The sequence below is a fragment of the Pan paniscus genome, chromosome 18 (genome assembly GCF_029289425.2).
Source record: "Pan paniscus chromosome 18, NHGRI_mPanPan1-v2.0_pri, whole genome shotgun sequence".
NCBI lineage: Eukaryota > Metazoa > Chordata > Mammalia > Primates > Hominidae > Pan > Pan paniscus.
This window is the reverse complement of record NC_073267.2, coordinates 82,122,995-82,150,495: the sequence shown is the minus strand read 5'-3', so window position 1 is coordinate 82,150,495 and position 27,501 is coordinate 82,122,995. Positions and strand designations below refer to the sequence as shown.

The window sequence follows — 27,501 nt, the reverse complement described above, 5'->3', positions numbered from 1 at the left end:
CTGGTCTCAAACTCCTAACCTTAGGTGATCCACCCACCTCGGCCTCCCAAAGTGCTGGGATTACAGACGTGAGCTACTGCACCTGGCCTGACTTTTTAAAAAAATTAATGTTATTGTGTATATTTAAGGCACACAGCATGATGTCATGGGATACATACAGATATTAAGAAGGTTACTATAGTAAAACAAACATATCCATCATCTCACATTAGTTACCCACTTTTTTTTTTTTTTTTTTGTAGCAAGAGCAGCTAAAATCTCATCTAGCATGAATCCTGTCTACTGTATGGTTTTATTACCTGTAATCTTCAGTTTGTACATTAAATCTCTCGACTTGTTCATCCTACATCTCTGCTACCCCCAGGACTGATTTAAATTACTGTATTCTGTCTCTTAAGTACATGCAAACAGAACTAGGCATAAACGCTATTTTTATTTTATGGGGTCTCACTATGCCACCCAGGCTGGAGGGCAGTAGCGTGATCATAGCTCAGTGCAGCCTTGAACTCCTGGACTCAAACGATCCTCTCACCTTGGCCTCCCAAACTGCAGGTGTGAGCCACTGTCCCTGGTCCATGAACTTTATCTTAAAACTCTTACACAGTCATAAAAACAAAACAATATTAAATGGAAGAATGAATACAAATTAAATACAAACAAAACTGAAAATCAATGAGATCCAAGTTTTGCCAAGCTAAATGGCAGATAAACAGGGCTCTGGCCTACGACTACACAGGTTCCTTTGAATCTGGCATGCATGCTATTTTATGATATGGGGAGGGTTCAGTTCTGATACCACGTTTCTTTATTTGACTCACACACACACACACACACACATACACACACACACACACAAAACCTTTGTTCACACAGCAGGTCATTTGGTCTCCACCTGTTGCATATCTATCACGTGTATTACAGCTCGTTCTTTCTTGGTGCCAAAAAGTGATCATAAACTCAAACAAATGTGGGCACTGAACTGCTTGGTAGGTTTCAGGGTTAAGATGGTTATCCAGATAGTCTAAATGATGCTTATGTTACTCTAAAAATCAGTACAGAAGTGGTCACCAAGATTATGAAATTCTCTAAAACACAGACTGCAAGAATACATCCTGTTTGAAAAACACTGCAGTAATCAGCCAGGCGTAGTGGCTCACGCCTGTAATCCCAGTGCTTTGGGAGGCTGAGGTGGGCGGATCACTTGAGGTCTGGAGCTCAAGACCAGCCTGGCCAGTATGATGAAATCCCGTCTCTACTAAAAATACAAAAACTAGCTGGGCATGGTGGCGCGTGCCTGTAATCCCAGCTACTCGGGAGGCTGAGGCAGTAGGATCACTTGGCAGTAGGTTGGCGGAGGTTGCAGTAAACTGAGATTGCACCACTGCACTCCAGCCTGGGGGACAGAGCAAGACTCTGTCTCAAAAAAAAAAAACACAAAAAAACACCCAAAACAAAAACACCAAAAACACTGCAGTAATCAAATGAAAGATAAATACAGTATGATCCTCCCTTTCAAAAAGTCCAATTAGGGAAGAAAAGGCATAATAATTGTAATTAATATAGGCAGTGAAAAGTGCCAGCCCAGAGGGACAGCTTAGGTGCTGCTGGGAAGGTTCAGATAAGGAAGAAATTACTTCCAGCTTTTGGAATGAACATATAAAGATGGCAATATTTAGACAGATGAAATGGACATCTCGACAGAGGAGTCGATGTGAATAAATACACAGAGGTGGCAAAGTGGAAGGTATTGATAGAGAGAAAGAAATACTTGAGTGTGTGTGTGTGTGTGTGTGTGTACATGTAGGGGGTACTTGGTGGAACAGTAGTGGGAACTGTAACCAGAAAATGGGAGAGTTTCAAATGCCAGGATAAAGGGTTTGCAGTTTATTTGGAAGGTTTCTGAGCACAGTAGTCCACCCTTACAAGAGTTTGTGGCAATGGAATCATCTGGATGTGGGATGCTTTTGTTTTCAAAGTTCACAGAGCCTCAACTTCTAAACATCTTCATATACATACATAAATAAATGCATGATACATCCACACATATGATTAAAAAATGATACTTTATTATAATTTTTAAAATTGCAGAACGTCAGGCTGAATATCATTAGACACATACACAAAACCACTCATCTCTAAAGTCATCTTTTATACCCTCTCAAAATTTGGCCAATGAATTATGCCTCAGGGAATTTTCCAGTTCAACCCCATACATAAATGGAAACACTAGCCTTTTGGTTTTGCCCACAGTTCCAAAGTGCTATTACAGGTGGAGTATCTGCTGCAGGAGGTCATTATTGCTGCTGTGGGTGTGAGTAAAATGTCTATCTGTATGCCTCTGGTCCTGCAGGCTTTGTTCTCTTTCTCCTCGTTTGGTCTCCTTCTACAGGGGTTATCTTACATACTGCAATCAAAAGACATCTTCTGCTCGGAATCACAGCAGATAGTGAGAGGTTCAAGTGAGAAGTAATGTTACATAGTAAGTTACTGAATTTACAATGAGAAATTGAACTCTGGGGTTACAATTCAAATATGATTTCAAGGTAAAGAAAATAATTACTTGGCTGGCTGGTGAAATGCTTAGTTCCTTCTAAAATCATAATTGCAATATGGACTTCTGCTTCATGCTGCATTCCAAGGCACCAATCAGGTAACCTACATCTCCCAAATGATCAACAGAGCGTTCCTTCCTATTTTACCCTCAGTGCTGAGAAATTACTCCTGAGCCCAGAAGTTGTTGTGTAGCTGACTTGGGTGACTTGGTGCTCCGGCAACAACTGCCACAGGCCCCACCTTGATGAACACCATTGATTTCTTTAAATATGATGATACTAAGATGGAGGCCCCTGCTCAGAGGAAGCAAGGACGTAAAAGCCAGGACAGGCTGCGCTGAGGGTCACTACACTAACAAACCCAGATGACACGATGGAATGTGAATACTGAAGCCAACAATCTTCTGGAACTCCCTTTTCCAAAACTCATATGCTGTTTTTTCTAATTGGGAAATCAGGGACAGGGAAACATTCGCATAATTACCCACCAACATGTTCTTCTTAACAGAAATGAAGATGATTATTATTATTTTTTTGAGACGGAGTGTTGCTTTGTCGCCCAGGCTCGAGTTCAGTGGCGCAATCTCAGCTCACTGCAAGCTCCGCCTCCCGGGTTCACGCCATTCTCCTCCCTCAGCCTCCCGAGTAGCTGGGACTACAGGCGCCCGCCACCTCGCCCGGCTAATTTTTTGTATTTTTAGTAGAGACGGGGTTTCACCGTGTTAGCCAGGATGGTCTCGATCTCCTGAACTCGTGATCCGCCCTCCTCAGCCTCCCAAAGTGCTGGGATTACAGACATGAGCCACCGTGCCCGGCTCCACTTTGGTTTTTTCTAATCGGTTCAGGATCTCATTTACTTTCTTCTCCATTGTCACAATTTTTACATCCTTCTGCCTGTGAAAGCCTATCTGCCTCACATCCACGTCAGCTGTTTTCTTCAGGTTAGATCGTGGAGTATTTACCACATTAACGTTGTTCTTGCAGCCTTGAGTGCTATTGGCCTTCACAAGGTGGGCGCAGTCTGTCAGCACTTCCTTTGGAATGTCCTCTATATTCTCTCCCTTATGCAACTGAAGGTATACATGAGCCAAAGAGAGTCTGTCCGCACGAAACCAGATATATTCAGGCCAGCCATGCTTCATCAGATCTTCATGATGATTTATGGGTTAGTAGGAGAGATATAAAACTCAAGGGCCGGGCGCGGTGGCTCATGCCTGTAATCCCAGCACTTTGGGAGGCTGAGGTGGGCGGATCACGAGGTCAGGAGATTGAGACCATTCTGGCCAAAATGGTGAAACCCTGTCTCTATTTCATATTTATCCTTTCCCATGTAAATAGTGTAGGCAGATGAATTAACGCTGCTGCTGGTGAAGTAGAACACCATGATGCTGGCGGGGGTGCGGTGACTCCACCGTGGAGCAGCAGCGTTCAACTGTAGCGGTTGCCTGGTCCCCGGAACTCTCCTCTTTTTTTTTTTTTAATGCATTACGGAAACTTTTTAATGTGATTTTTGTACATAAGGAATATGAGAGTAACTCTTTTACAAATGAAACTAATTTACTAGAACAAACAGTGACAAAACTGAACTGATATTTGATGTGAATCCATAGGAGTTTAAGCTTCAAATCCAGCCAAGAAATTTGTTACAACTCCATCAGCTTTGCATCTGAGTCTTCTGAGATCTTTCCATCAGCCCTGATAGTGCCCAACAGGGCTTAGCGCTGGCTGACAACATGAGACAAGAAAGCATTCTCAAACTTTGTAATCTTGCTGGGCTCCAGTTTATCAAGATACCCCCTTACACCCGCACAGATAACAGCCACTTGTTGTTCAGTAACCATGGGAGGATACTGTCCTTGCTTCAGCAACTCAGTTAGACGCACACCGTGACTCAATAGTTGTTGAGTGGGAGCATCGAGGTCAGAACCAAACTGGGCAAAAGCAGCAACCTCACGATCCTGAGCCAATTCCAGCTTCATGGTACCTGCCGCCTGCTTCATAGTCCTGGTTTGGGCAGCAGATCCAACACAAGACACAGACAGACCCAATGTTAATGGCAGAGCGGATATCTTTGTAGAACAATTCTGTTTCCAAGATCTGTCTGTCAGTGATGGAAATGACATTCGTTGGAATGTAAGCAGACACATCATCAGCCTGTGTTTCTATGACTAGCAAAGCAGTCAAGGAGCCACCACCAAAAGCATCATTCATTTTGGCTGCTCTCTCCAGCAACCGGGAGTGTAGGTAAAACACATCACCAGGACAGGCCTTACGACCAGGGGGGTCGGTGGAGCAACAGAGACATCTGACAGTAAGCGACAGCCTGTTTGGATAAGTCGTCATAGATGATCAAAGTATATTTGCCATCGTCTCTAAAATACTCTCTCATGGAACAGTCAGAGTAAGGAGCCAGGTACTGAAGTAGGGCAGCATCTGAGGCCATAGTTGACACCACAGTGGTGTACTTCACGGCATCTGCATCTGTAAGTCTCTTCACCAATTGAGCAACAGTGGATCTCTTTCGACCAATAGCAACATAGATACAGTACAGCTTCTTCTTTTCTTCAGATCTATCATTGAAATGTTTCTGGTTAATGATTGTGTCAATAGCAATTGAGGTTTTCCCAGTCCTTCGGTCACCAATAATCAGCTCATGCTGACCACGACCAATTGGCACCAAGCTATCCACAGCCTTAATGCCAGTCGGCATGGGTTCCCACACTGAAGTTCGAGGAATGATTCTGGGGGCTTTCAGACCGACTCACTTATGGGTCTTGGAACCCATTGGACCCTTTCCATCAATAGCATTACCAAGGGCATCAACTACACGACCCAACAGCTCCTCACCGACTGGAACGTCCACAATGGTTCCTGTCCTCTTCACTATACCTCCTTCCTTAGTTTATTATTTTCAAACACTACAATGCCAACATTGTCAGTTTCCAAGTTCAAGGACATATCCTTTAAGCCTGAAGAAAACTCTACCATTTCTTCTGCTTGGAACATTCCTCAGCCCATGTACATGGACAATACCATCACCAACACTTAAGACATGCCCAGTTTCTTCAAGGTCAGCAGAGGTATCAGCTCCAAGAACATGCTCTTTAAGAATAGAGGACATCTCAGCAGTCCCAGTCTTCTGAAGATGAGTGTTAGAGGCATGGAGGTTCCTTGCAGCAATGAAAGATGAACCCAAAGCATTTCTGGAGACCAGTCCTGCCCACCGAGTGAGGTCACGGGCCATGGCCGCGGAGACACACACAGACAGCATCTTTGCAGTTTCTCCACAGGTGGTACCTCCACAGCCGCAGCCTCTGGACTGACTGGGACCGTTTCAAGCATTTTTAAATGAAACCTGATGTTGATGAAATCTCTGAAAGTCAAGTCAGGTATCTTACACAATGCTGTAATTTCATTTCAATCCTTTTCATAAAGGGTAAAATCCTTGTATATATTCTTTCAATACATGCTTTATCTAAGACACAAGCACTCTATCAATAAAAGTTTTAATTTAAACGACCAAAAAATTGGTGAGAGAGTGCTCAGAACTGAGGATAAACATGTAAGTAGTTTTTTGTCCCAGATGAGCAATGATTTATGTTGACTAAGGTGTGCTGAATTAACTTATTCCATTAAAGTGTAAAGGGAAGACAGATTGACAAGCATAACTTTTACCTTGATAAATGTTTTCAATGATTTCTATTGCATGTAGACTGAAACACCTAGCATGTAAATTATTGCAGTAGAATCTGTCTCTAAGTCTCAGCTGGGTCTGTGAATTTGTTCTAATTTGATAGCTTCATACAACTGATGAAGCTCAAAAATGGCTTGACTCAAGATATTTCATACACCTTTCTTTTGCTCTAATTTCTGCTACGACAATAACCCAGCTATTTCAGCTGATGGCGGGAACACTGCAACTGGACAAAAATGACACGGATGGGTGTAGAGCCTCCAAACAATAAGTATCTGATTAATGCTGTTGACACCTAAGTCTACAGAGGCTATTCTCCAACAGCCAGGACATCATTAGGTAAGACATTTCAAAATTCTTCGTGAGGGCACGATTGCTTCAGAGGACTACAAAGTGACACATTAGGTCGTCATAAATCACCGCAGTACCATCCTGGCTAACACGGTGAAACCCCGTCTCTAAAATACAAAAAAATGAGCCGGGCATGGTTGCGGGCGCCTGTAGTCTCAGCTACTCGGGAGGCTGAGGCAGGAGAATGGCGTGAACCCGGGAGGCGGAGCTTGTAGTGAGCCGAGATCGCGCCACTGCACTGCAGCCTGGGCAACAGAGCAAGACTCTGTCAAAAAAAAAAAAAAAAAAAAAAAATCACCGCAGTAAACCACACTCCAACGGGCCTGCACACTCAGGGTCTTGATTAGAAACACTATTTAAAAAAATACCTCCACATCTGTTGCACCACAATGCCAAGGTATAACCAGGGCCACTTTCTCCAGGAGGCACAACAGGCGCAGGGCCAGGGAAGGGCCTCTGACACTTTTAGGATCTCAAGAAAATTTTTTTTTGGTTATTTTTCTTTGTTTGTTTTTGAGACAGAGTCTTGCTTTGTCGCCCAGGCTGGAGTGCAGTGGTGCTATCTCGGCTCACTGCAACCTCCACCTTCTGGGTTCAAGCGATTCTCCTGCCTCAGCCTCCCGTGTAGCTGGGATTACAGGCGCCTGCCACTACGCCCGGCTAATTTTTGTATTTTATTTTTTAGTAGAGACGGGGTTTTGGGTGTTGACCAGGTCTCGAACTCCTGACCTCAAGTGATCTGCCTGCCTCAGCCTCCCAAAGTGCTGGGACTACAGGCGTGAGCCACCATGCCCGGCCTCAAGAAAATGTTTTAATTTCCTTAAAAAACCTTAAGAAAAATCAACTTTTAAGTTGAAAAAGTTTATATATTAACATATTCATCTTTATATCAACACAGCAGTAAAATTTATTTTTTAAAGTGATAAAAACTGTACAAATATTTCTGGTGTGAAACACAGTGTTTTGATGCTCGCGGACTCTTGGATTCGAGGCTGCGGTAGTACGGACAAACACTGTGCAGCAGCATCTCATCTCCGCCGACAGCCGGCGACCAAGCGGGCAGGCCGGGAGGAGGGCGGGCGGAAGAGGCGTGGCCGCCGCTACTGCGCACGTGCTCCCAACCAGAACCTAGGGGTGGTGCCGGGCCTTCCCAGATGCGCGGAGGCGTTCGCTCAACCCTTCTGCCCGGCGACTGGTGGGTTGGCGGCTAAGGGGCGGAGATAAGAGGGGCCGCCACCATCTCCTCCAATGGAAGGGAGACAGGGGCGGGCTTAATGACGGAAGGAGCATGGCGTGGAGACACCTGAAAGTGAGTCCGGCGAGTGAGCAGTGTGGAGGGGGGACCAGGGACCGGGGAGGGCGAGAACGGAGAGTCAGGCCGGGCGAGGCATGGACTGAAGGCGGCTCCGGGAGTGTGGGCCCCCCTGGGACGTGTGCGTGTTTCCGGGGGCTCCTGCAAATGCTCGTGCGTGTGCATTTGCACGTGGACTCGGTCAGGCGTGTGCAGACAGCGCCTGCAGGTCTGGGTGGGTGCTGATCTGAGTGTCTGCGCCTGGGCCCTGTTTTTGAGCCTGGCACAGGGGTGCTTAGTGAACACATGACCGCCTAGCGTTGTGTGCAGGATCCAACGGGGAATGAAACTAGAGTAGGACACGCTCCCAACCCTTTTAGGTAAAGTTTTGTTAGGGGCGGGGGTCTCTGTGAAAAGTTCTTAGTTGTATCCCCGTATGTAATAGGTGTTCAGATATTTGTTGATTGACATGGGGCGGGGGGAGTACAGTCTCCAAGGGAGGCAATGAATACCTTGACTTTCTTTTTGTTTATTTATTTGAGACGGAGTCTTGCGCTGTCGCCCAGGCTGGAGTGCAGTGGCGCGATCTTGGCTCACTGCAACCTCCGCCTCCCGGGTTCAAGCGATTTTCCTGCGTCGGCCTCCTGCGTAGCTGAGATTACAGGCGCGCGCCACCACGACTGGCTAATTTTGGTATTTTTAGTAGAGACTGGAGTTTCACCATGTTGGTCAGGCTGGTCTGGAACTCCTCACCTCGTGAGCCTCCCAAAGTGCTGGGACTACTGGCGTGAGCCACCGCGCTCGGCCTGAGTCTCTTTTTAAAATAAATAAATGGAGAGAGATGGGATCTCACTGTGTTGCCCAGGCTGGTCTAGAACTATTGGCCTCAAGGGATCTTCCCGCCTCAGCCTCCCAAAGTGGTGGGATTACAGGCGTGGGCTACCGCGCCCAGCCAATGAATACTTGATTTACATGTCTTTAGCAGTTTGGAAGGATCCTTAAAAGCTAATCTGATCATGTCATTTCCTGGCTCAGGGAACAAAACCCAAATCTTTATTTTGGCCAAGACTCCTGCTCCTTTCTCCTGCCTCGTCTTAAGCCTTACTTTCCCTCACTCCTCTGTTCCACACTTTCTCCCTTTCTCATTCTCTTCTGCTACTGAGAGAGCCGTCACACTTTTTCCTCTCCCTACTGCCTTCTGGTTAACTATTTTTTTAAATAATTGAACCAGAATAGGTTCAGAGAGACCCCCATCAACTCGTTTATCCCTTGAGTATCAGCTTTAAGTCATTTCCTTAAGGAAGCCTTTACTTACCTCTAAGATTAGGTTGAATACTTCCATTACCTTATACTTTTTATCCTTCATCACAGTTGCTATGACTACATATTTGCATGATCATTAATTTCTATCTGTCGCTTCATAAGATCACACTCTCCATGAGGGTAGGGGCAAGATCTGTTTTGCCATCTTTGCTCAATCAGTATTTGATGAATGACTGAACTAATGAATGAATAACTCAGCATCTGGCAGTGATAGAGAAAAGCATTGTGAACCACTTTTGATCCAATAAGACCTGAAGCTTCTGTTTTATATTTTACACCCCTGTTACCTTGAAATGGAATATATGTATAATGTCTTTGTATGTATACATTTTTTTGAGAGAGTCTGACTCCGTCGCCCAGGTGGAGCGCAGTGGTGTGATCCCGGCTCACTGCAGCCTGGACCTCCCGGGCTCAAGGGATCCACCCACTTCTGCCTCCCAAGTAGCTGAGACCACAGGCGCACCACCATGCCTGGCTAATTTTTTATATTTTGCAGAGACGGGGTCTCACTATGTTCCCCAGGCTGGTCTCAAGCTCCTGAGCTCAAGCAGTCCTCCCACTTCAGCCTCCCAAAGTGCCGGGATTACAAGCATGAGCCACCAAGTCCAGCTATGTGCAATTTTTAAAAGCCAGCATAATTAATACCCTAACTGGAATATAAAGGAGAAAATGTAAAAGTAGTTTATATTAATAATAAAATTACATGTATTTCAGTATGTGAATATTGCTATGACTCCCCTAGTGAGATAGTTGTGTTTAAGTCTCTACTTAGAAATGCAAGTACACAGGTGTGTTACATTATCAGGCACCCCAGCAAAGCACTGTACCATTCCCGATGAGATTTTCTGAAATGGAGAACAATTCTTGGGAATGTTCTATGTGAAACTGTGCAGTTGTCCCTCAATTTACAAGATGTTTGTACTGTATGTGAAAACCATGTAGAGGCTGGGCACGGTGGCTCATGCCTGTAATCCCAGCACTTTGGGAGGCCAAGGCAGGAGTACTGCTTGAGCCTAAGGGTTCAAGACCAGCCTGGGCAACATAAAGAGGCTCTATCTCTTCAAAAAATTGGCTGGGCTTGGTGGCATGTGCCTGTGGTCACAGTTACTTGGGGAGGCTGAGGAGGGGAGGATTGCTTGAGGTCAGGAAAGACAGTTTGTGTTTATGTGGTAAAATATAGTTTGGCTTAGATAATATGAACAGATAATTTTTACCCACATGAATGTCAGAATGTTCAAAAGTCACACAGGAAATGGGGCAGTTCATGTCAGATAGTCTCAAGCCGAGAAGGATGTCTGACTTTATGGATTCCTGCCCACCACATCTATTAGCATTACCCTGTCACTGTAACCAGTAGCAGTGTCCACCACGATCACCCTAGGGGACAGTACTGTCCCTCTTTAAATTTCTGGCCTGGAGTCCCAGGACAGCCTTTAGGGCCTGAAGAGGGTGTGTAGGCAGAAGTGTAGATACAGCCTTTGACTGTAGAGACCAGTGTCAGCAGAAGGCTAAGGGCGTCTGTTTCATGTGACCTGCCGTTATGCCCTCTGTGTGCCTGGGTGTGAAGGGCTCAGGAAGGGTGCTGCAGCCTGGCCTGGGGGACCCCCCCTAATATGCTCTTTTTTGCAGAAGCGGGCCCAGGATGCTGTGATCATCCTGGGGGGTGGAGGACTTCTCTTCGCCTCCTACCTGATGGCCACGGGAGATGAGCGTTTCTATGCTGAACACCTGATGCCGACTCTGCAGGGGCTGCTGGACCCGGAGTCAGCCCACAGACTGGCTGTTCGCTTCACCTCCCTGGGGCTCCTTCCACGGGCCAGATTTCAAGACTCTGACATGCTGGTAGTGCTCCCAGACACCCTATACATTAAATACAAAGGCGAAGGCTGCAGTCCCCTAAACTTCTCAGCTGGGACTGATCTTTTTGAAAACCAGAACCCCAAGTGAGCAGTGGGGATTTGGAATTCAGTCTGAGCATTATTATTTTATGTCATGTAATTAGCAATGATGATTATCTATTACGTATATGGGATTGTGTTAGGCGGTGTTCTTGTTTGATCCTCCCAGCTGCTCCATGAGCTGGATCCTGTTACCATCCCCAGCCATGGATCAGGAAACCGAGGAACAGATTAGCAACATAAAGGAACTCAAGTCACACAGCTAGGAGGTAGCAGGACCAGGATTCAAACCCACAGAGTCTGACGCTGGCTTCCCGCCCCTTGGCCACTGTCCTGCCTTGCTGAGGTCGTGGGTAGCTCAGTCTTCCCCTCGGCTAAATGGGGAAGCTGCCACAGTCATTAAGCACTGGTGAGAGGCAGGAGCATCGTGTCCCAGCCTCACTCAGCCACGTGTTCAGCACACGGGCCCTCTCCATATGCTTGAAATCTTTGGCCTAGAGTCCCAGGAAAGCCTCTAGGGCAGGAAGAGGGTGTGTAGGCAGAAGTGTAGATACAGCCTCTGACTGCAGAGGCCAGTGTCAGCGGAAGGCTAAGGGCCTCTGTTTCATGTGACCTTCCGGGCTTAGTGCAGCAAACCGAATAAAAGAGTCCCCATCCTCATGGAAGCTACTTCTTCATGGAAGCCTTGGCAGTTTCCTTTCGAGAGGCTTCTTACCAAATGGGAGGACATCAGAATGATGAGTGTGAAAATGCAAACAAGAAGCCCTCAGAACTCTGGTGGGAAGGGTCACTGTTATAAATTAAAGGGGCCTTCACCACATTTTCTCTTCCTACCTTAGACTCCTCTTCACTATCTGATTATATGGTGTTAAGCAGACGTGTCATTTCCCCTGACTGGCCATGCTCACACACTAACAGGCACTGCAGGCTCAGAAAGAGCACTCCGTTAAGGCGTCCTCACCCCAGACTGCTAGTTTGAGAGCCCTGGAACCAGTGTAAAATGGGAGTGAATAATGAGTGGGGTGCAGAGATGGGGTGAATTTAGAAGGAAGTGCGGGGTGCCTGACGGTGCAAGCTGTGTCTGTATAAACACAGATGACAGAGACAGGCAAACCTGACCTCTGAGGTGTTGTCCTAAACACCTCTGCGTGGGCCCACACTTGCAGCAGCTCATTTAGAATGTGACTCAGACTTTTTAACCGGTAACCAGGATTCTTGATTTCACAACTTTCCTGGTTTGGCTCTCCACCCTTCACCTATGTCAGGCATGTTAGAATCCCCCGGGGGTGCACTTGGAATATTCACATGCCCTGGCCTGGTGCCAGACCAGTTTCACCGCCACATCTGAGAGCAGGACCTGAAAGCTGCCAGGGGCCTTTGTGGTGCAGCTGGAGCTGAGAACCACAGTCCTGGAGGAAGGCCCCTACACATCTTGCCTACCAGTCTCCTGAGGTGCTGTGAGCATTCTCACCTTCATTTGTTGCTCTTCCTTCTTGGAGCATCTCTCTTAATCCCCTGCTTCCAGGATCTGACGGTGTTCACCCTGGGAGGCCTTTGCTAGTCTCCTGAAAGGTCGCTGGAGCCCATCAGTCAATTCTGCCCAGCTGAACACCTTCCTTCCTCTGGTTCCCCGTGGGAGGCTGGGGGACGTGGCTGGGGCTTCTTGCCAGCCTGGATGAGGAGGGACACAGCTGGAGCTGATGTTTATTAAGCTGATTAAAGGGTTTTGCTGCTTGACACGCCTTGGTTTCAGGGAAGCACTATCTAGGGCCTGACACCAGCGAGCTACTCTCTCCCACCAAGGCTAGTTGATAAGAAGGTATGAACCTTAACCACAACTGGAAAAGACAGTGCTTGTCTCCTGTTCAACCCACGGTGGAAACACCATTTCTCCCCCCAGGCTTGCTAATAATAAAGCCCTGTGGTTTTCAAACTCTAGCAGGCGTCACAGTCCCCTGGAGAGCCAGCACTGTTAAAAATAGTTCCCCCAGTGCTCCATTCCACCCCCAAAGATTTTGACCTTGGGGGTGGGCCCTGGGATCTGAGGTTTCACAAGCTTCCCAGGTCATTCTGATGTAGCTGTGCCAGGAACCATGCTTTGAGAAATACCGGGATAGCCTTGCGTGCCTCTGACTTTGTCTTCCTCTTCCCAGGAAGTGAGAGTTCTGGGCCATAAATTCCGAAATCCAGTAGGAATTGCTGCAGGATTTGACAAGCATGGGGAAGCCGTGGACGGACTTTATAAGATGGGCTTTGGTTTTGTTGAGATAGGAAGTGTGACTCCAAAACCTCAGGAAGGAAACCCTAGACCCAGAGTCTTCCGCCTCCCCGAGGACCAAGCTGTCATTAACAGGTAGGTGAGCGGCCCAGAGTTAACGGGGGATGCCCTCTTTCCAGCTGGGCGTTCAGAGATATAAGATCTGCCTCTGTTTTTTTCTCTCATACAATGTGGACATTCTTCTGTCATTTGGAATGTTCAGGAACCCTGTTGAGCATCTACTATGTGCCCCAGGCATCTATCTTGAAAAGCATGCTTTGTTACGTCCATTTAACAGTTGGGTAGATGGAGGCTCATAGAGCTAAATAACTCCGCTTCAGTCATGGAGATAATAAGCAGGAGAACTTGGGCATGGCCTGGGCTTATTGGACTTGAGAGTTTGTGCTCTGTCCATGTTGTTTCTCCAATGCTCTTACTCGACACTGTCCAGGAGAAATGTAATGTGAGCCCCATATGTAATTTAAAGTACTCTAGTGACCACATTAACACAGTAAACAGAAATGAGTGAAGTTAATACTTACTTAAAATTGTAATTTATATTTAATGTTACAAGTATTTAAAAAAACGTATATTTAAAACACCATAAAAAGTATCAATTCGCTGTTTTTACCTTCTTTTGCCTGTACCAAGTCTTCAAGAGCCAGTGTGCATTTTACTTCCAGCACCTCTCCCTTTGGACCAGCCGCATTCCCAGCAGCCAGTAGCCACATGTGGCCAGCAGGCTTGTATTCGCTAGCATAGCCCCAGCCTTTAGCAAACAGGGAAATGTAATATTCAACATGCACAGCTGCTCTTAGTAAGAGAAATCCTTCTAGACTGTATAAAGCCCTTCCCTTTGTCATCCCTGGGCAATTTTTACTACAGCAAACCCAAAAGGTGAAGAAGTGCCTACTTTTTCGTAAGAGGATTTTGAAGAGCCTCCTTGGGGAGATTTCGATGGGCCTTTCGATGGGCATCTTTGGGGCCACTGGTGGCCTCCTGGGAGACGGACCTGTAGGACATTTACTTGGCCGTGCTTCCTGCTTTCTTGTGCTTGTTTCAGGGAAATTCTCCAGCATTAGAGATCAAGTTATTGATCTTTCTGCTGCATTGCAGGTGGGGATCAATATCTTCAGAATTGGCCAGGCAAAATATATTTGCTAATCATTCAGCTGCTACAGATAACTGCAGGTGCTGGGATGATGGTACTTGGTGAATCCTATAGGTGAGCAGGGGTGTGAGATCATGCTCTGAGCCCTGTGTGTGCGGCCTCCTGGTTGCGTGGCATGTGGTGAGTGTGCAGTAAACACTTAATGAATGGGTGGAGTTATGAAGTCATCAGATATGTGTGCCAGTGTGTCTGTTATTATGGATGCTTTTGGCTCTAACAAAGTGACTTAAACTACAGGCACATTTGATATTATTTTCTTCTCATAACAGGTGCAATGGGCAGGTCCAGGGTTGGTTGAGCACCAGGGCAGTGTTGAGACTCTGGTCCAACTTCTCTGGGCCTTTTCTTTTTGCTTGTCAGAGAGCGACCTCGGCTGCAAGTATTATGTTCTTACACGGACGCCCAAGAGCAGAAAGGAAAAAGGGCAGGGATGTTCTCAGAGGCTCCCAGTAGGTCTCACTTGTGTCTCAGTGTCTACACTTGGCATACACTTACGCTTCCCTTGCCAGCAAGGCTGGGAAAGGAGTCATTAGCATTTTTACCCTGTATCAGGGCAGGTGGGTTTCACTGGCAGGGAGGAAGAGGAAGGGGACTGGCCACTAGGTCAAAACCCACAGTGGGGCTGGGGATACAGGGATGAAAGAGAGATGAGGCTCCTGCCTTCAGGGAGTGTCTAGTGACAGTGACAGAGGGATGAGAGAAGTATGAGATGTTGCTCACCCTCAAGAAGATTGTAACCTAGGGACCTTAAGCATATATGTATGTATCTATCCCAAGCCAGGAGAAAGGTGGGGCCAGAGCTCTGTATGAAGGCCAGGGGGATGAGGGATCCTTTGCAGCTGGGAGCTCTGCGCAGGAGGAGAGGGAGCGTTTGCTCTGAGCTAGGAAGAGAGGTGATTTTCAGACAGAAAGCCTAGAGAGATGGAGTGGCTGCAGGGGCTTCAGGAGGCTGTTTGGGAGCCCAGGCAGAAGGTGGCAAGTGAGCGTGCAATTCTCAGAGAGTGGCTGGGTAAGGAGTGGGGATCCAGCAGGTCTGGGGCAGCTGCTGCTGAGTCTGGGCTGTTTCCAGTGCTAGTTGGCTGAGCATTTGCAAATTTTAATCTTTCCCTGGGTATTGGATGGTGTTCTGGCAAGTTCTCTAGGAGCCCCAGGGGTGTTTAGACCCTGGAAGTGTAAGAACTGACTGTGATTTTTTTTTTCTCTTGTTTGAAAAAGTCCTAAGTGTACGGGAAGTGGCTATGGTGCCCTCTCACTCTGCCCCTCCCGTCTGCTTGTGCTCTGCAGGTATGGATTTAACAGTCACGGGCTTTCAGTGGTGGAACACAGGTTACGGGCCAGACAGCAGAAGCAGGCCAAGCTCACAGAAGGTAAAGTGGGGTTGTGTCAGCGGGCCTTTCTTATTTATTAGGAGGAAACGTGGGAGAAATGCTGGGAACATTTTTAGCGAAATAAACATGATTGAGCAATAGCAAAAACCACTGAGGACCTCAGGACACCTCTCCTAGAGCGATTTTCCTGGTCCCACACAGCTTCCAAGAGTTTAACTGGATTTTGCAATTTAGCAAATACTCACTTTGCCTCTGCCTTGTTATGTAACCTGTTACCGTAACTAGGGAGGCCTGAAAGCAAGCGAAGCAAAGCGGCTGGGCAATGATCACACAGGCAATGAGGGCAGGAGCAGGACTTGAACGTCATCCTCCTGTGGCCCACTCTGTCCTCCCTTTTTTGTCGTCCATTGTGTAAATAATGTTCATTAATTATAGAAGACTTAGTAAATACAGAGAAGCGTAAAGAAAGAATGTTCAAGAAACAGATACTCCTCCCTACTTAAGGGTAACTAATATTAGCATTTGGGAAAATATTCTTCATGAGTTGTTTTGGAAACTCATTTTTGGTTCGGGACAGTTCACACCTGTAATCTCAATACTTTGGGTGCCCAAGTTGGGAGGATCACTTGAACTCAGGAGTTTAAGACCAGCCTGGGCAACATGGTGAGATCCCATTTCTCTAAAAAAACCAAAAACAACATGCATTTTTTTTTTTTTTGAGACGGAGTCTCGCTCTGTCGCCCCAGGCTAGAGTGCAGTGGCGGGATCTCGGCTCACTGCAAGCTCCGCTTCCCGCGTTCTCACCATTCTCCTGCCTCAGCCTCCCGAGTAGCTGGGACTTCAGGCACCCGCCGCCACACCCAGCTAATTTCTTTTTGTATTTTTAGTAGAGACGGGGTTTCACTGTGTTAGCCAGGATGGTCTCGATTTCCTGACCTGGTGATCCGCCTGCCTCGGCCTCCCAAAGTGCTGGGATTATAGGCGTGAGCCACCGCGCCCGGCCACAACATGCATTTTTGAAGACGCCTCCGGCGATGCGGGTGTTCTTTGTGGCCTCTGCCTCACTCGCTCTCAGGATGCACTTAGTGGTCGCAGCCCTCTGTTGTCCTGACCCTAATGCCCCTGGGACCCTCTGGGATTGTGTGGGGCTGCGGCTCAGTAGCGACCATTTTCTTCTTTGGGTCCCTCTGAAACTCCTTCCAGGATGTCTTAGTCTCAGATAGTCCTTGTAGCAGGATGAAGAAACCAATGGATATGGGATTCATTTCAGGAAGTGAGGTGGAAAGGGCTGAGGCACTCAGCAGTGTCAGATTTGGGGAATAGGAAATTATCTTTTGGAAACCCCTGGGTTGGGTGGAACCAGACCCCGCTGTACTGCAGAGCTGCTCACCTGGGGAGCTTTGGAGGTCATCACAGGACTTGCATGGTTTGTGATGCTTGCCCGCCTTCGTGCTTGCTTTTTCTTCTCCTCGGCGTCTGCAGTGCAGTGTCCTGGCTTTATCTCCTGTTCTTCCTCACCCAGCCCTCCCTCCCTGTGTCCCTCCTGGTCTACGGAGTGAAGTGGAGCCTGCAGCAGTGCTCTGCACGGATGTGTCTGCCAGCAGCTTAGGGGCCTTCATGGCAGCTTCTTGTTAGCACCATGCCAAGGAACACGTGTTGACAAAAGCTTTGGTGCCCTCTGGGGACAGAGTAATCCAGCAATTTCTGTCTAACTCCCAAATCTTGTCAGTTTGGGCAGATGACTCCTAATCCGTTAGCTACATGAAAGTGATATTCTCCTTCAAGTCAGTTTACTTGTGTGGAAAAGAATTCAAGCTTACAGATGATCTTGGCTTGATGGGTGCTAGACTGGGAAGCTTGGAGACCTTATGATAAACTTTTGTCTAATTGGATTCTTTGTTTTTTTGAGACAGAGTCTCGCGCTGTTGCCCAGGCAACAGTGGTGCAATCTCAGCTCACAGTAGCCTCCACCTCCCAGGTTCAAGCGATTCTCCTTTCTCAGCCTCCCAAGTAGCTGAGATTATAGGCGTCCACCACCATGCCCGACTAATTTTTATATTTTTAGTAGAGACAGGGTTTCACCGTGTTGGCCAGGCTGGTCTTGAACTCCTGACCTCAATTGATCCACCCACCTCAGCCTCCCAAAGTGCTGGGATTACAAGTGTGAGCCGCTGCACCCGGCTTCTAATTGGGTTCTGATCCCCTCCTCCAGTCCCCACCCTGGAAAGTAGCTACACTCATCTCATTTGCTGATGATGCGAGAGTGTGATTGGGGTTGGGAAGGTGGTGAGCAGTACAACAGATGTTGTTTAATCCTCTCTGGCCTGACAACACATTTTGTGAGCTACTTGGTGTTCTAAGTCTTCCCCCAACTCTCAGATCGAAAGTACAGCCTGTACCATTGATGTACCACTCCCCATGCAGATAAGATAGTAAACTTAGAAGAAGTCAAGTAGAGACAACCCGTTTCTTTTACACATAGTGTGTTTCTGAAAATGTATTTTTCTGGAGGTCCAAAATGCAAGTCCATTGATAGTCCTGTGGATTTTTAAGTAAGCTGACCTAATTGCTTACATGTAAACTGAGACCCTCTTGAGAGTAAAAAGGGGCAGGTGTTAACAATGATGCCCAGGCTAGGGGAGTAATCAGGTTGTCCGGGGAGCACCGAAGATACAGGGTACCCTCAGTTATTATATGAGGGAGAGTCCCTTTCCTCAGAGAAATAAAATTATAAGTTAGAAAACAATTACACCTCTACATTTTAGGCATGATAATTGAAAACATTTGGCCGGGCATGGCGGCTCACGCCTGTAATCCTAACACTCTGGAAGGCCAAGGCAAGCGGATCATTTGAGGTCAGGGGTTCAAGACCGGCCCAGCCAACATGGTGAAACCCCTTCTCTACTAAAAATACAAAAATTAGGCCGGTTGCAGTGGCTCACGCCTGTAATCCCAGCACTTTGGGAGGCTGAGGTGGGCAGATCATGAGGTCAGGAGATGGAGACCATCCTGGCCTGTAATCCCAGCTACTCAGGAGGCTGAGACAGGAGAATTACTTGAATTCAGGGGACGGAGGTTGCAGTGAGCCAAGATTGTGCCACCACATTCCAGCCTGGGCAACAGTGAGACTCCGTCTCAAAAAAAAAAAAAAAATTTTTTTCCAGTATATATATATGTGTATATGTGTATATATATATATGTGTGTGTATATGTATATGTGTGTGTGTATATATATATATATTTTTTTTTTTTTTTGAGACAGAGTCTTGCTCTGCTCCTTAGGCTGGAGTGCAGTGGCGCGATCACGGTTCATTGGAGCCTCAATCCTACTTCAGCCTCCCGAGCAGCTAGGACTACAGGTGTGCACCACTGCTCCCGGCTGAGTTTTCAATTATAGAGACGAGGTTTCACCATGTTGCCCAGACTGGTCTTGAATTCCTGGGCTCAAGCAATCCTCTGCCCTTGACGACCCAAAGTGCTGGGATTATAGGCGTGAGCCACCGCACCTGGCCTGTTTTTCAGTATTTTATACATGTTCTTTCATTTTGTTTTTTCTTCGAAACTGTAAATCCAGTCAACTAAGCCAAGGCCAACAAGCATTCCTTGAGGTGAGAGTTGCGGGCCTGATGTGCCTACTGAGTTCTCTTTGTTCTCAGTTTTATTCAATTTATGAGGCCCATCTTTTGCCCCACAAGTATTTGCACTAATTTGTCCATTTTCCAGGAAAATTTTAAAAATAAAAAGGGCAAAATGCAGCAAAACATCCTCGTAGCTGCCCAGACTTTGCTAGACAAAGCCAGTGAGTGGTTTTGGTCAGCAGGCGGGCCCAGGCCACAGTTGAGCACCTGTCAGCCGGTGTCAGGCAGGTCAGGTTTGGAGGGAAGACCTGCGCGGCTGTCCACAGGTGGTTTGGTCAAGGGCAGCCTCAGAAGGTGGCACAGGAAATGGTGTGCGGGGTGCAGGCCTGACCAGCAATGTTTGCAGATGGACTGCCTCTGGGGGTCAACTTGGGGAAGAACAAGACCTCAGTGGACGCCGCGGAGGACTACGCAGAAGGGGTGCGCGTGCTGGGCCCCCTGGCCGACTACCTGGTGGTGAATGTGTCCAGCCCCAACACCGCCGGGCTGCGGAGCCTTCAGGGAAAGGCCGAGCTGCGCCGCCTGCTGACCAAGGTGGGCAACTGCACCCCTCTCCAGGCCCCGTCCCACCAGCCTGTCCCACCTGCCTGTCCCACCTGCTCCCCTTCATTCTCCAGGGCAAACCTTCAGCATCACCCTCAGAAGCTGTCCTTAGCACCTGGACCAGTAGGACCCCTGGCTATACCTTCCCAGAGTCCCCTCTGATCCCCTCTCATGACACTGATTATATGCGACGGTGACAAATTATCTGTCCCTGCTGCTATAAATCACGGGGTCTGTAAGAGCAGACACCACATCTCTCTCATTTGTCACTCTGACCCTAGCACCCAGAGCTCTGAGTGAACTGAAGGACTTCATCACCCAGTACCTGTGGTAATATTTCCTGGTTATCTTTTAGGAATAAAAGTCTAAAAAACGTTGGACACCGTGGCTCATGCCTGTAATACCAGCACTATGGGAGGCCAAGGCGGGTGGATCACTTATAGCCCAGGAATTTGAGACCAGCCTGGGCAAAAGAGCAAGACCCTGTCTCTACAAAAAATTTAAAAATTAGCCAGGCACAGTGGCTCAAGCCTATAGCCCCAGCTACTTGGAGGCCGAGGCAGGCAGATCACTTGAGCTCAGGAGCTGACCAGCCTGGGCAACTTGGCAAAACCCCATCTTACAAGAAATACAGAAATTAGCTGGGCATGGTGGTGCACACCTGTAGTCCCTGATACTCTGGAGGCTGAAGTGGAAGGATCGCCTGAGCACAGGGAGGTGCAGGCTACAGTGAGCCGTGATCATGCTACTATACTCCAGTGTGGGTGACAGAGTGTGACCTTGTCTCAAAAAAAAAAGAAAAGAAAAGTCTAAAACACCCTTGAGCTATTAGCCAATGCCCACGGGATCCCTTGGCCTAAAAGAATGGAATTGGATCCATCTTGACTGTGCTCCTCACATGTCTGAGGGCTGGCTTTCCTGAAAAGAAATTGTTTCTGCTTTAGTTTGATCGCTATTGTGGAAACCCACTGACCTGCAGCGTAGGTCACAGCTGCACTGCGGGGCTGTGGTCTGTGGGGTCCCCAGCTCTGGCCGTGTGTCGCCCTAGGTGCTACAGGAGAGGGATGGCTTGCGGAGAGTGCACAGGCCGGCAGTCCTGGTGAAGATCGCTCCTGACCTCACCAGCCAGGACAAGGAGGACATTGCCAGTGTGGTCAAAGAGGTTTGAGTCGGGGCCTGGGCCCAGGGTGTGCCTCCCATGGTCTGCAGAGGCCGTTTGGCCAGCTGGGCTAGCCCAGAATGGCGTTCTTTGTGATTTCCTCTCCTTGGTATTCAAGGCTGGTTTGGTGTGTGTCATGGTGTAACTCACCCTGTGGTCAAAAGCGAATGTTGGAATAAGTGCTTGAAGGAGTTTTTCTAATGCCTCTTCCTCTCTTTCGTCAACTGCATCCAGCAAGGTTAAGGCTTGAGCTTGGCTCCTTGGCCAGTCTTGACTGGGACTGAAAATTCTTTCTCTCAGTCCTCTCTCCAGCCTGTCTGGACAGCGGGTCTCTGTGGCATAGGAGAGTAGTGGAAACAGACTGAGCCCGGCCATCGTGGGTTCAAATCCTGGTTCCACCACTTACTACCTGGGGGCCTCAGACAAGACACTGTAATTGGGTTGTTGTAAGGACTGGACCCTGTCCTAGGGGAATGTTGTGGGTGGTCAGCGTGTGATGGCTGCTGTCGTCATGTTATGGCTCATTCTAAAACTTGTTGAGGAAAAGATGAGTAGTGAGGTCTGGTGTAGCTCTTGCTTTGGGGGCTGTAGGTGTGGGTACCTGGCCTGGCTGCTGCCTTCGACCTCCAGAGAAGCGCCTCTGGGTCCTTCGGTGCCATGACTCATGGCTTTTTCTCTATCTCGCACTGCAGTTGGGCATCGATGGGCTGATTGTTACGAACACCACCGTGAGTCGCCCTGCGGGCCTCCAGGGTGCCCTGCGCTCTGAAACAGGAGGGCTGAGTGGGAAGCCCCTCCGGGATTTATCAACTCAAACCATTCGGGAGATGTATGCACTCACCCAAGGCAAGGTTTCCCGTGTTTGTGTCTTCAGATCTGCGTGTGGCTTGGGCTCCTGGGTCGTGATGGGAATCATCATTCCCTAATCTGCCTTGATTGTGGGGGACTCTGGGGCTGAAGCCACAACCTTCTTTATGGTGTCACCATGTGCTTCTCTGTAGGCCGAGTTCCCATAATTGGGGTTGGTGGTGTGAGCAGCGGGCAGGACGCGCTGGAGAAGATCCGGGCAGGGGCCTCCCTGGTGCAGCTGTACACGGCCCTCACCTTCTGGGGGCCACCCGTTGTGGGCAAAGTCAAGCGGGAACTGGAGGCCCTTCTGAAGTGAGTGAGGTCATGTGTGGCTTGAAACAGAAGTTAGGCAGAGGTTCATTTAGATCACTCAAGTCAACGAGATACTGTTGATCTGTTTCTTATTCATTCAAAAAGGAGTTGAGGGGTACACTCTGAAGGGGAGAGAAATTCTGGGTTACTCTTTTGATGAAGGACAAACAGTGCCAAGGAGAACTGAGGATTAACCTCCAAGGCAATGGTGTTTCTAAGGTGGAGTTGTCCATTTGCTCAAGGGAGGGGAGCCTGAGGAATCCCATCAGCATTCCCATTAATTAAGCAACACTGGTTCAATGTTGGGAGCTGTCAATACTTAAAAGCAATTTCCTTCCTGCTCTGTTCCTACCTGGGTAGAAATATCCCTAGGTCTCTGGGTGAAGAGTGTAGAGGAAACCAGATGTACCTGGGCCGGGATGATGCGTTTCTGGGTGAACGTGGGCTTCCTGTAAGAGCAGGGCCTGTCCTCCACTGTTTGCTGAAATTGCTTTGTTTGCTCTTTTTCCAGAGAGCAGGGCTTTGGCAGAGTCACAGATGCCATTGGAGCAGATCATCGGAGGTGAGGACAGCGTCTGACGGGAAGCCTGATCTGGAACCTTCCCAAGGACTCAGGCAAGCCTTTGTGGCTGGATCATGAGAGGAGGGACTCCATCTTGAGCCATGTCCCCCAGCCATGGCATGGCTGCACTGTAAACGCCAATCGGGGGGTCACCAGGATCAACCGCAGGCTTTCTTCAGTCCCTTGGTCAGACCATAAACTGCATTTTTGATTCTTTGTGGATTCAAACCCTAGGATCCATCAGTCTTGCAAGGACATTGAATATTAGGAGGAAAAAGTCATGGAAAAAATAAAGCCATTTAGAACCTGGGTTTCAACGCTAGCCCTTTCTGGTTTGCCATAGGCCCTGCCAAGATACTGCAGGTCCATCCAGGCCTCTGCTATCTGCATCTGCAGTGGGCTTCCCAGGAACTTGACTGTCTTTCATTTGATCTTTATTTTTGTTTATTTAATATTTTAAACTTTATTTTAAAAATATTTCAAACATAAGGGCGGGGTGTGGTGGCTCATGCCTGTAATCCCAGCACTTTGGGAGGTCGAGGCGGGCGGATCACCTGAGGCCAGGAGTTGGAGACCAGCCAGGCCACCATGGTGAAACCCTGTCTCTACCAAAAATACAAAAAATTAGCCAGATATTGTGGCAGGCACTTTTAATCCCAGCTACTCGGGAGGCTGAGGCAGGAGAATTGCTTGAACCTGGGAGGTGGAGGTTGCAGTGAGCCAAGATTGCACCAGTGCACTCCAGCTTGGGCGACAGATCAAGACTCTGTCACACACAAAACAAACAAACAAATTTTCCCATTTCTCTCCATCCCTTTCTCTATAACATGGATAAAATATTCACGTCTTATGTATTTATTATTGCTGAGTCATTGGTGCCTTATTCTTCAGTGTTTCAGTCTGTATCTCCTAAGCATCCTGATGTTAGTTTTTTGATTATAAAATTGATCTGCATTCTTTACTAGCAATTCAAACGGTACAGCACTCTTGAAGTGTAAACATTCCTGTTCCTCCTCACCCCACTCTGCAGACATGCCTTTCTGTCTGTCCTCCCGGACTTTTCCCCTGCATAAAGATGTTCATTTTGTACATACACTCAGACATACATGTGGCTGTATTTTTTGTATACCGATTTCTGGATGGAATGCACACTGTTATCTGTTTAGTTACTTTACGTTTTCATACAAATGACATCATCCCACAAATAGAATTCTGCCGTTGACTTTCTTCACTATTCTTATGTGGCATGGTTCATGCTGGGCCTCGGTCTTTTGAGTGGGGTCTATTTACCCAGTCCCCTGTTGGTGATCACATCGCTAACTTCCGGCGTTTTCCCATCACCATCGGTGCCTCCGTGAACACCTTGTGAATGTGCCTGTGCCTTCGTTCTGGTGTCGGTGCAGAGCAGGGTCCAAGGGGCATGACAGCTGGGCTGAGGGGCTGGCATGTTTCACATTCTGATAGATAGAGCCAAGTTGCTCCTATCAGGTTTTCAAGCTGCCCATTTCCCACCGTGGAGACAGCAACAGAGGGGACATCCCGAGCTCCTCTGGCTCTGCCTGTTCAAAGCTACCCTGTGAGGCCTGAAGACAGAGCTGCCCTGAAGGCAGCTCATGTCCACTGAACACTGACTGTGGGCTGGACACTGTACCAAGGGCTTGACGTTTCCTCTTTAAGGATGAGGAAATGGGCAGAGAGGCGGCTGATTGTCCAGTCCCCCTGCGTGGAGGCTGCTTGGCTGGGCTCGAGCCCGGCGGTGTGGTCATAGAGCATGTTGTGCTGAATGGCTCTGCCATGGACCAAGCCTCGGCTGCTCTAAAAGCCGGCTCATTGCCTTCTGCTTCTCCGGATTCGTTCCTTACTCCAGGAAGAGCAGTGCACTGAAGGAGAAATGGGAATGGGCAAAAGGAACCACATGCTGGCCAGACCCCTGCGGGGTCACTTTCCTCAGCCTGGGCTCCGACATGCCACGTCAGGTGCCAGCGCACATACTCTGGACACCCTCCTCATTCTCTCTGGGCTTTGATGCTCTCTGTGAGTCATCTGCCCTCCCTTTCCCATGCTACAGGCATCTACCTTGCTCTGTCCCACCTAATAGCTTCAGGACTGAACAATTCAGGAAAGGGAAGGGAAGGGGTGGAGGAGAAGAGGGAAGAGTCGGCCCTTGGAAGGTTCTCCACGGAAGACTGCCTTTTTTTTTTTGAGACGGAGTCTCGCTGTGTCGCCCAGCCTGGAGTGCAGTGGCATGATCTCAGCTCACTGCAAACTCCGCCTCCTGGGTTCAGGGGATTCTTCAGCCTCAGCCTCCAGAGTAGCTGGGACTACAGGTGCATGCCACTGTGCCCTGCTAATTTTTGTATTTTTAGTAGAGACGGGGTTTCACCATATTGGCCACGCTGGTCTCGAACTCCTGACCTCTTGGTCCACCCGCCTCAGCCTCCCAAAGTGCTGGCATTACAGGTGCAAGCCACCGCGCCCGGCTTGAGAGACTGACATTCTGTCTCAGCACAGCTGGAAGAGGCTGCTTGAGCACCAGGATAAGGAGTTGTCTTGCATTCAGGGGCCATGTGGTGTGCGGATACCTATTTTTCTTTCTTTTCTTTTTTTTTTCTGAGACAGAGTCTCGCTCTATCTCCCAGGCTAGAGTGCAGTGGCATGATCTCAGCTCACTGCAACCTCTGTCTCCCGGGTTCAAGCAATTCTTCTGCCTCAGCCTCCCAAGTAGCTGGGATTACAGGTGCCCACTACCACACCCAGCTAATTTGTGTGTGTGTGTGTGTGTGTGTGTTTGTTTTTTTTTTTTTTTGAGACGGAGTCCTGCTCTGTCGCCCCGGCTGGAGTGCAGTGGTGCGATCTCAGCTCACTGCAAGCTCCGCCTCCCGGGTTCACACTATTCTCCTGCCTCAGCCTCCCGAGTAGCTGGGACTACAGGCGCCTGCCACCATGCCTGGCTAGTTTTTTTGTATTTTAAGTAGAGACAGGGTTTCACCATGTTAGCCAGGATGGTTCGATCTCCTGACCTCATGATCTGGCCGCCTCAGTCTCCCAAGGTGCTGAGATTACAGGCGTGAGCCAGCGTGCCTAGCTAATTTTTGTATTTTTAGTAGAGACGGGGTTTCACCATGTTGGCCAGGCTGGTCTCGAACCCCTGACCTCAGGCAATCCACCCATCTTGGCCTCCCAAAGAGCTGAGATTACAGGTGTGAGCCACCGCACCCGGCCCAAGGATACCTATTTTTCTTAATGCTGGAAGCCACACTCAGACACCAGAGCAGCTCTCAATGCTGGGAATCCTGGGAGACTGATGATGCCCACGTCTCCCTCTGGGACCAAGGATGGTGGAAGGGTGTGCAGAATTCCAAATGTTATTTACATCACTCACTCTTGTGTGGAGTGCATAATTGTCTTTGCTTGCCAATTTCATATCAGTTAAATATAAGCAATAAGCTAATCCTATTCTGTGACTTACTTTTCTCATGTGTCATCATAATGATATACGTCAATATTCATCCCTCAGATCGGCCTTGCTCTAACAGCCCTTTTCACGGCATAAATGCATCAATGTTTGCTTATGGGAAACACAAAGGATATTTTCAGGTTTTCACATCAGACAGTGCTTCAGTGCTCAGGGCTTATGTATCTTTGTGGTCTTCTGGTAGAATTTCTGTAGATTCCCAGAAGTGGTATTGCTTGGGCAAAGGTTATATACACTGAACATGTTGATACTTACCGCCAAATTGCCATGCGAGAGGGCTGTCCAACTTTGTAAGGGAAGGCCTCTTTCCTCTTATGTTGTTCCACATGGGAATTTCAATTTCACTGGTCTGGAATAAGCTGTTCTTCCTTCTCAACTTTTCCACTAGGAATGGCTTGCATTATGGCTCTCCCTTGGTTTAAAAAAAAAAAAAAAAAAAAAAAAGAAATGGAGGGTTTAGCAGGTTACTTCGGGCTGCAGCCAGAGTGATTGCCACATGCATTTCTCTCTTTCTCTCCTCTCTCTCCTACCGTAGGCTCAGTTCTGTATCAGAAAGGGCTGAGGTTCCTACATGCACCACCTTCCTTCAAAGGGGCAGGTACGTCAGGTCACATACACTCAGTGTTTTGAAAGAATCCATTTCCCCACTGACTTTCTGATAGGCTGCTTCTGGGTCAAGTTCTGTAGCCAATACTTTTTTTAGTCTGTTTTCCCCATGAGGAAAATATCCAGTCAGAATGGCAGTCTCAAGGACAAGCGGGGAACTGTGATGTAGCGTGGAGATGATTTGCTTACTTCCATCTTGGAGGCCAAGGGTGTAACTTGGCTACCTCAGTAGCTCCTTGGTGGTGCTTACTCAGTGCCCCTGGGTAGGAAAATCAAGTTGGCAGGACACCGAGGATTCACTCAGCTCTGCTCTCAGCAGCAGATGGGAGGCACGGGCTCCATCTGGAAGAAGACCTTGTTCTTGCACTCCAGCTAGTTTGCTGCCCACAACACTGGCCAGCCTTTAATAACAGAAGGCAGGCCGGGCGTGGTAGCTCATGCCTGTAATCCCAGCATTTTGGGAGGCCAAGGCGGGCGGATCATGAAGTCAAG

The 27,501-nt window shown here is 48.1% G+C and overlaps 2 protein-coding genes, 1 long non-coding RNA gene and 1 pseudogene across 7 annotated transcripts in view; 1 reads left to right on the top strand and 3 right to left on the bottom strand.

Moving 5' to 3' along the window:
* Window positions 1-2,080: 2,080 nt before the first annotated feature.
* Window positions 2,081-6,163, bottom strand: LOC100993447 (ATP synthase subunit alpha, mitochondrial-like; annotated as a pseudogene).
* A 1,549-nt stretch (window positions 6,164-7,712) lies between these two features.
* Window positions 7,713-24,027, top strand: DHODH (dihydroorotate dehydrogenase (quinone)). 4 transcript variants are annotated; one of them, XM_003829510.4, is made up of 9 exons: window positions 7,713-7,906; window positions 10,841-11,053; window positions 13,263-13,462; window positions 15,822-15,904; window positions 19,850-20,037; window positions 21,095-21,208; window positions 21,898-22,051; window positions 22,207-22,366; window positions 22,878-24,027. In XM_003829510.4, exons 1-9 carry the CDS (start codon window positions 7,886-7,888, stop codon window positions 22,930-22,932), a joined length of 1,188 nt encoding a protein of 395 aa, XP_003829558.1. In that variant the 5' UTR covers window positions 7,713-7,885; the 3' UTR covers window positions 22,933-24,027. The 4 variants fall into 4 exon arrangements, with proteins under 4 accessions (XP_003829558.1, XP_008953111.1, XP_034796496.1 ...); XM_034940605.3 differs by having other exon boundaries at window positions 7,813-7,919; XM_008954862.4 differs by lacking the exon at window positions 7,713-7,906 and adding an exon at window positions 7,937-8,268.
* On the bottom strand, window positions 8,280-13,247 carry LOC129394294 (uncharacterized). The gene is made up of 3 exons (XR_008621452.2): window positions 12,581-13,247; window positions 10,901-11,071; window positions 8,280-8,702 (listed from the first exon to the last, which is right to left on the bottom strand). It is a non-coding gene; the product is annotated as an uncharacterized LOC129394294 (long non-coding RNA).
* Window positions 24,028-25,340: 1,313 nt separating the features above from the next.
* Window positions 25,341-27,501, bottom strand: part of TXNL4B (thioredoxin like 4B) — an 89,753-nt gene continuing 87,592 nt past the window's right edge. For both annotated transcript variants that reach the window (XR_010110289.1, XM_063597734.1), the window contains one exon: window positions 25,341-26,815. The gene's annotated coding sequence lies outside the window, so the exon portion shown is untranslated. The remainder of the gene's footprint in view (window positions 26,816-27,501) is intronic.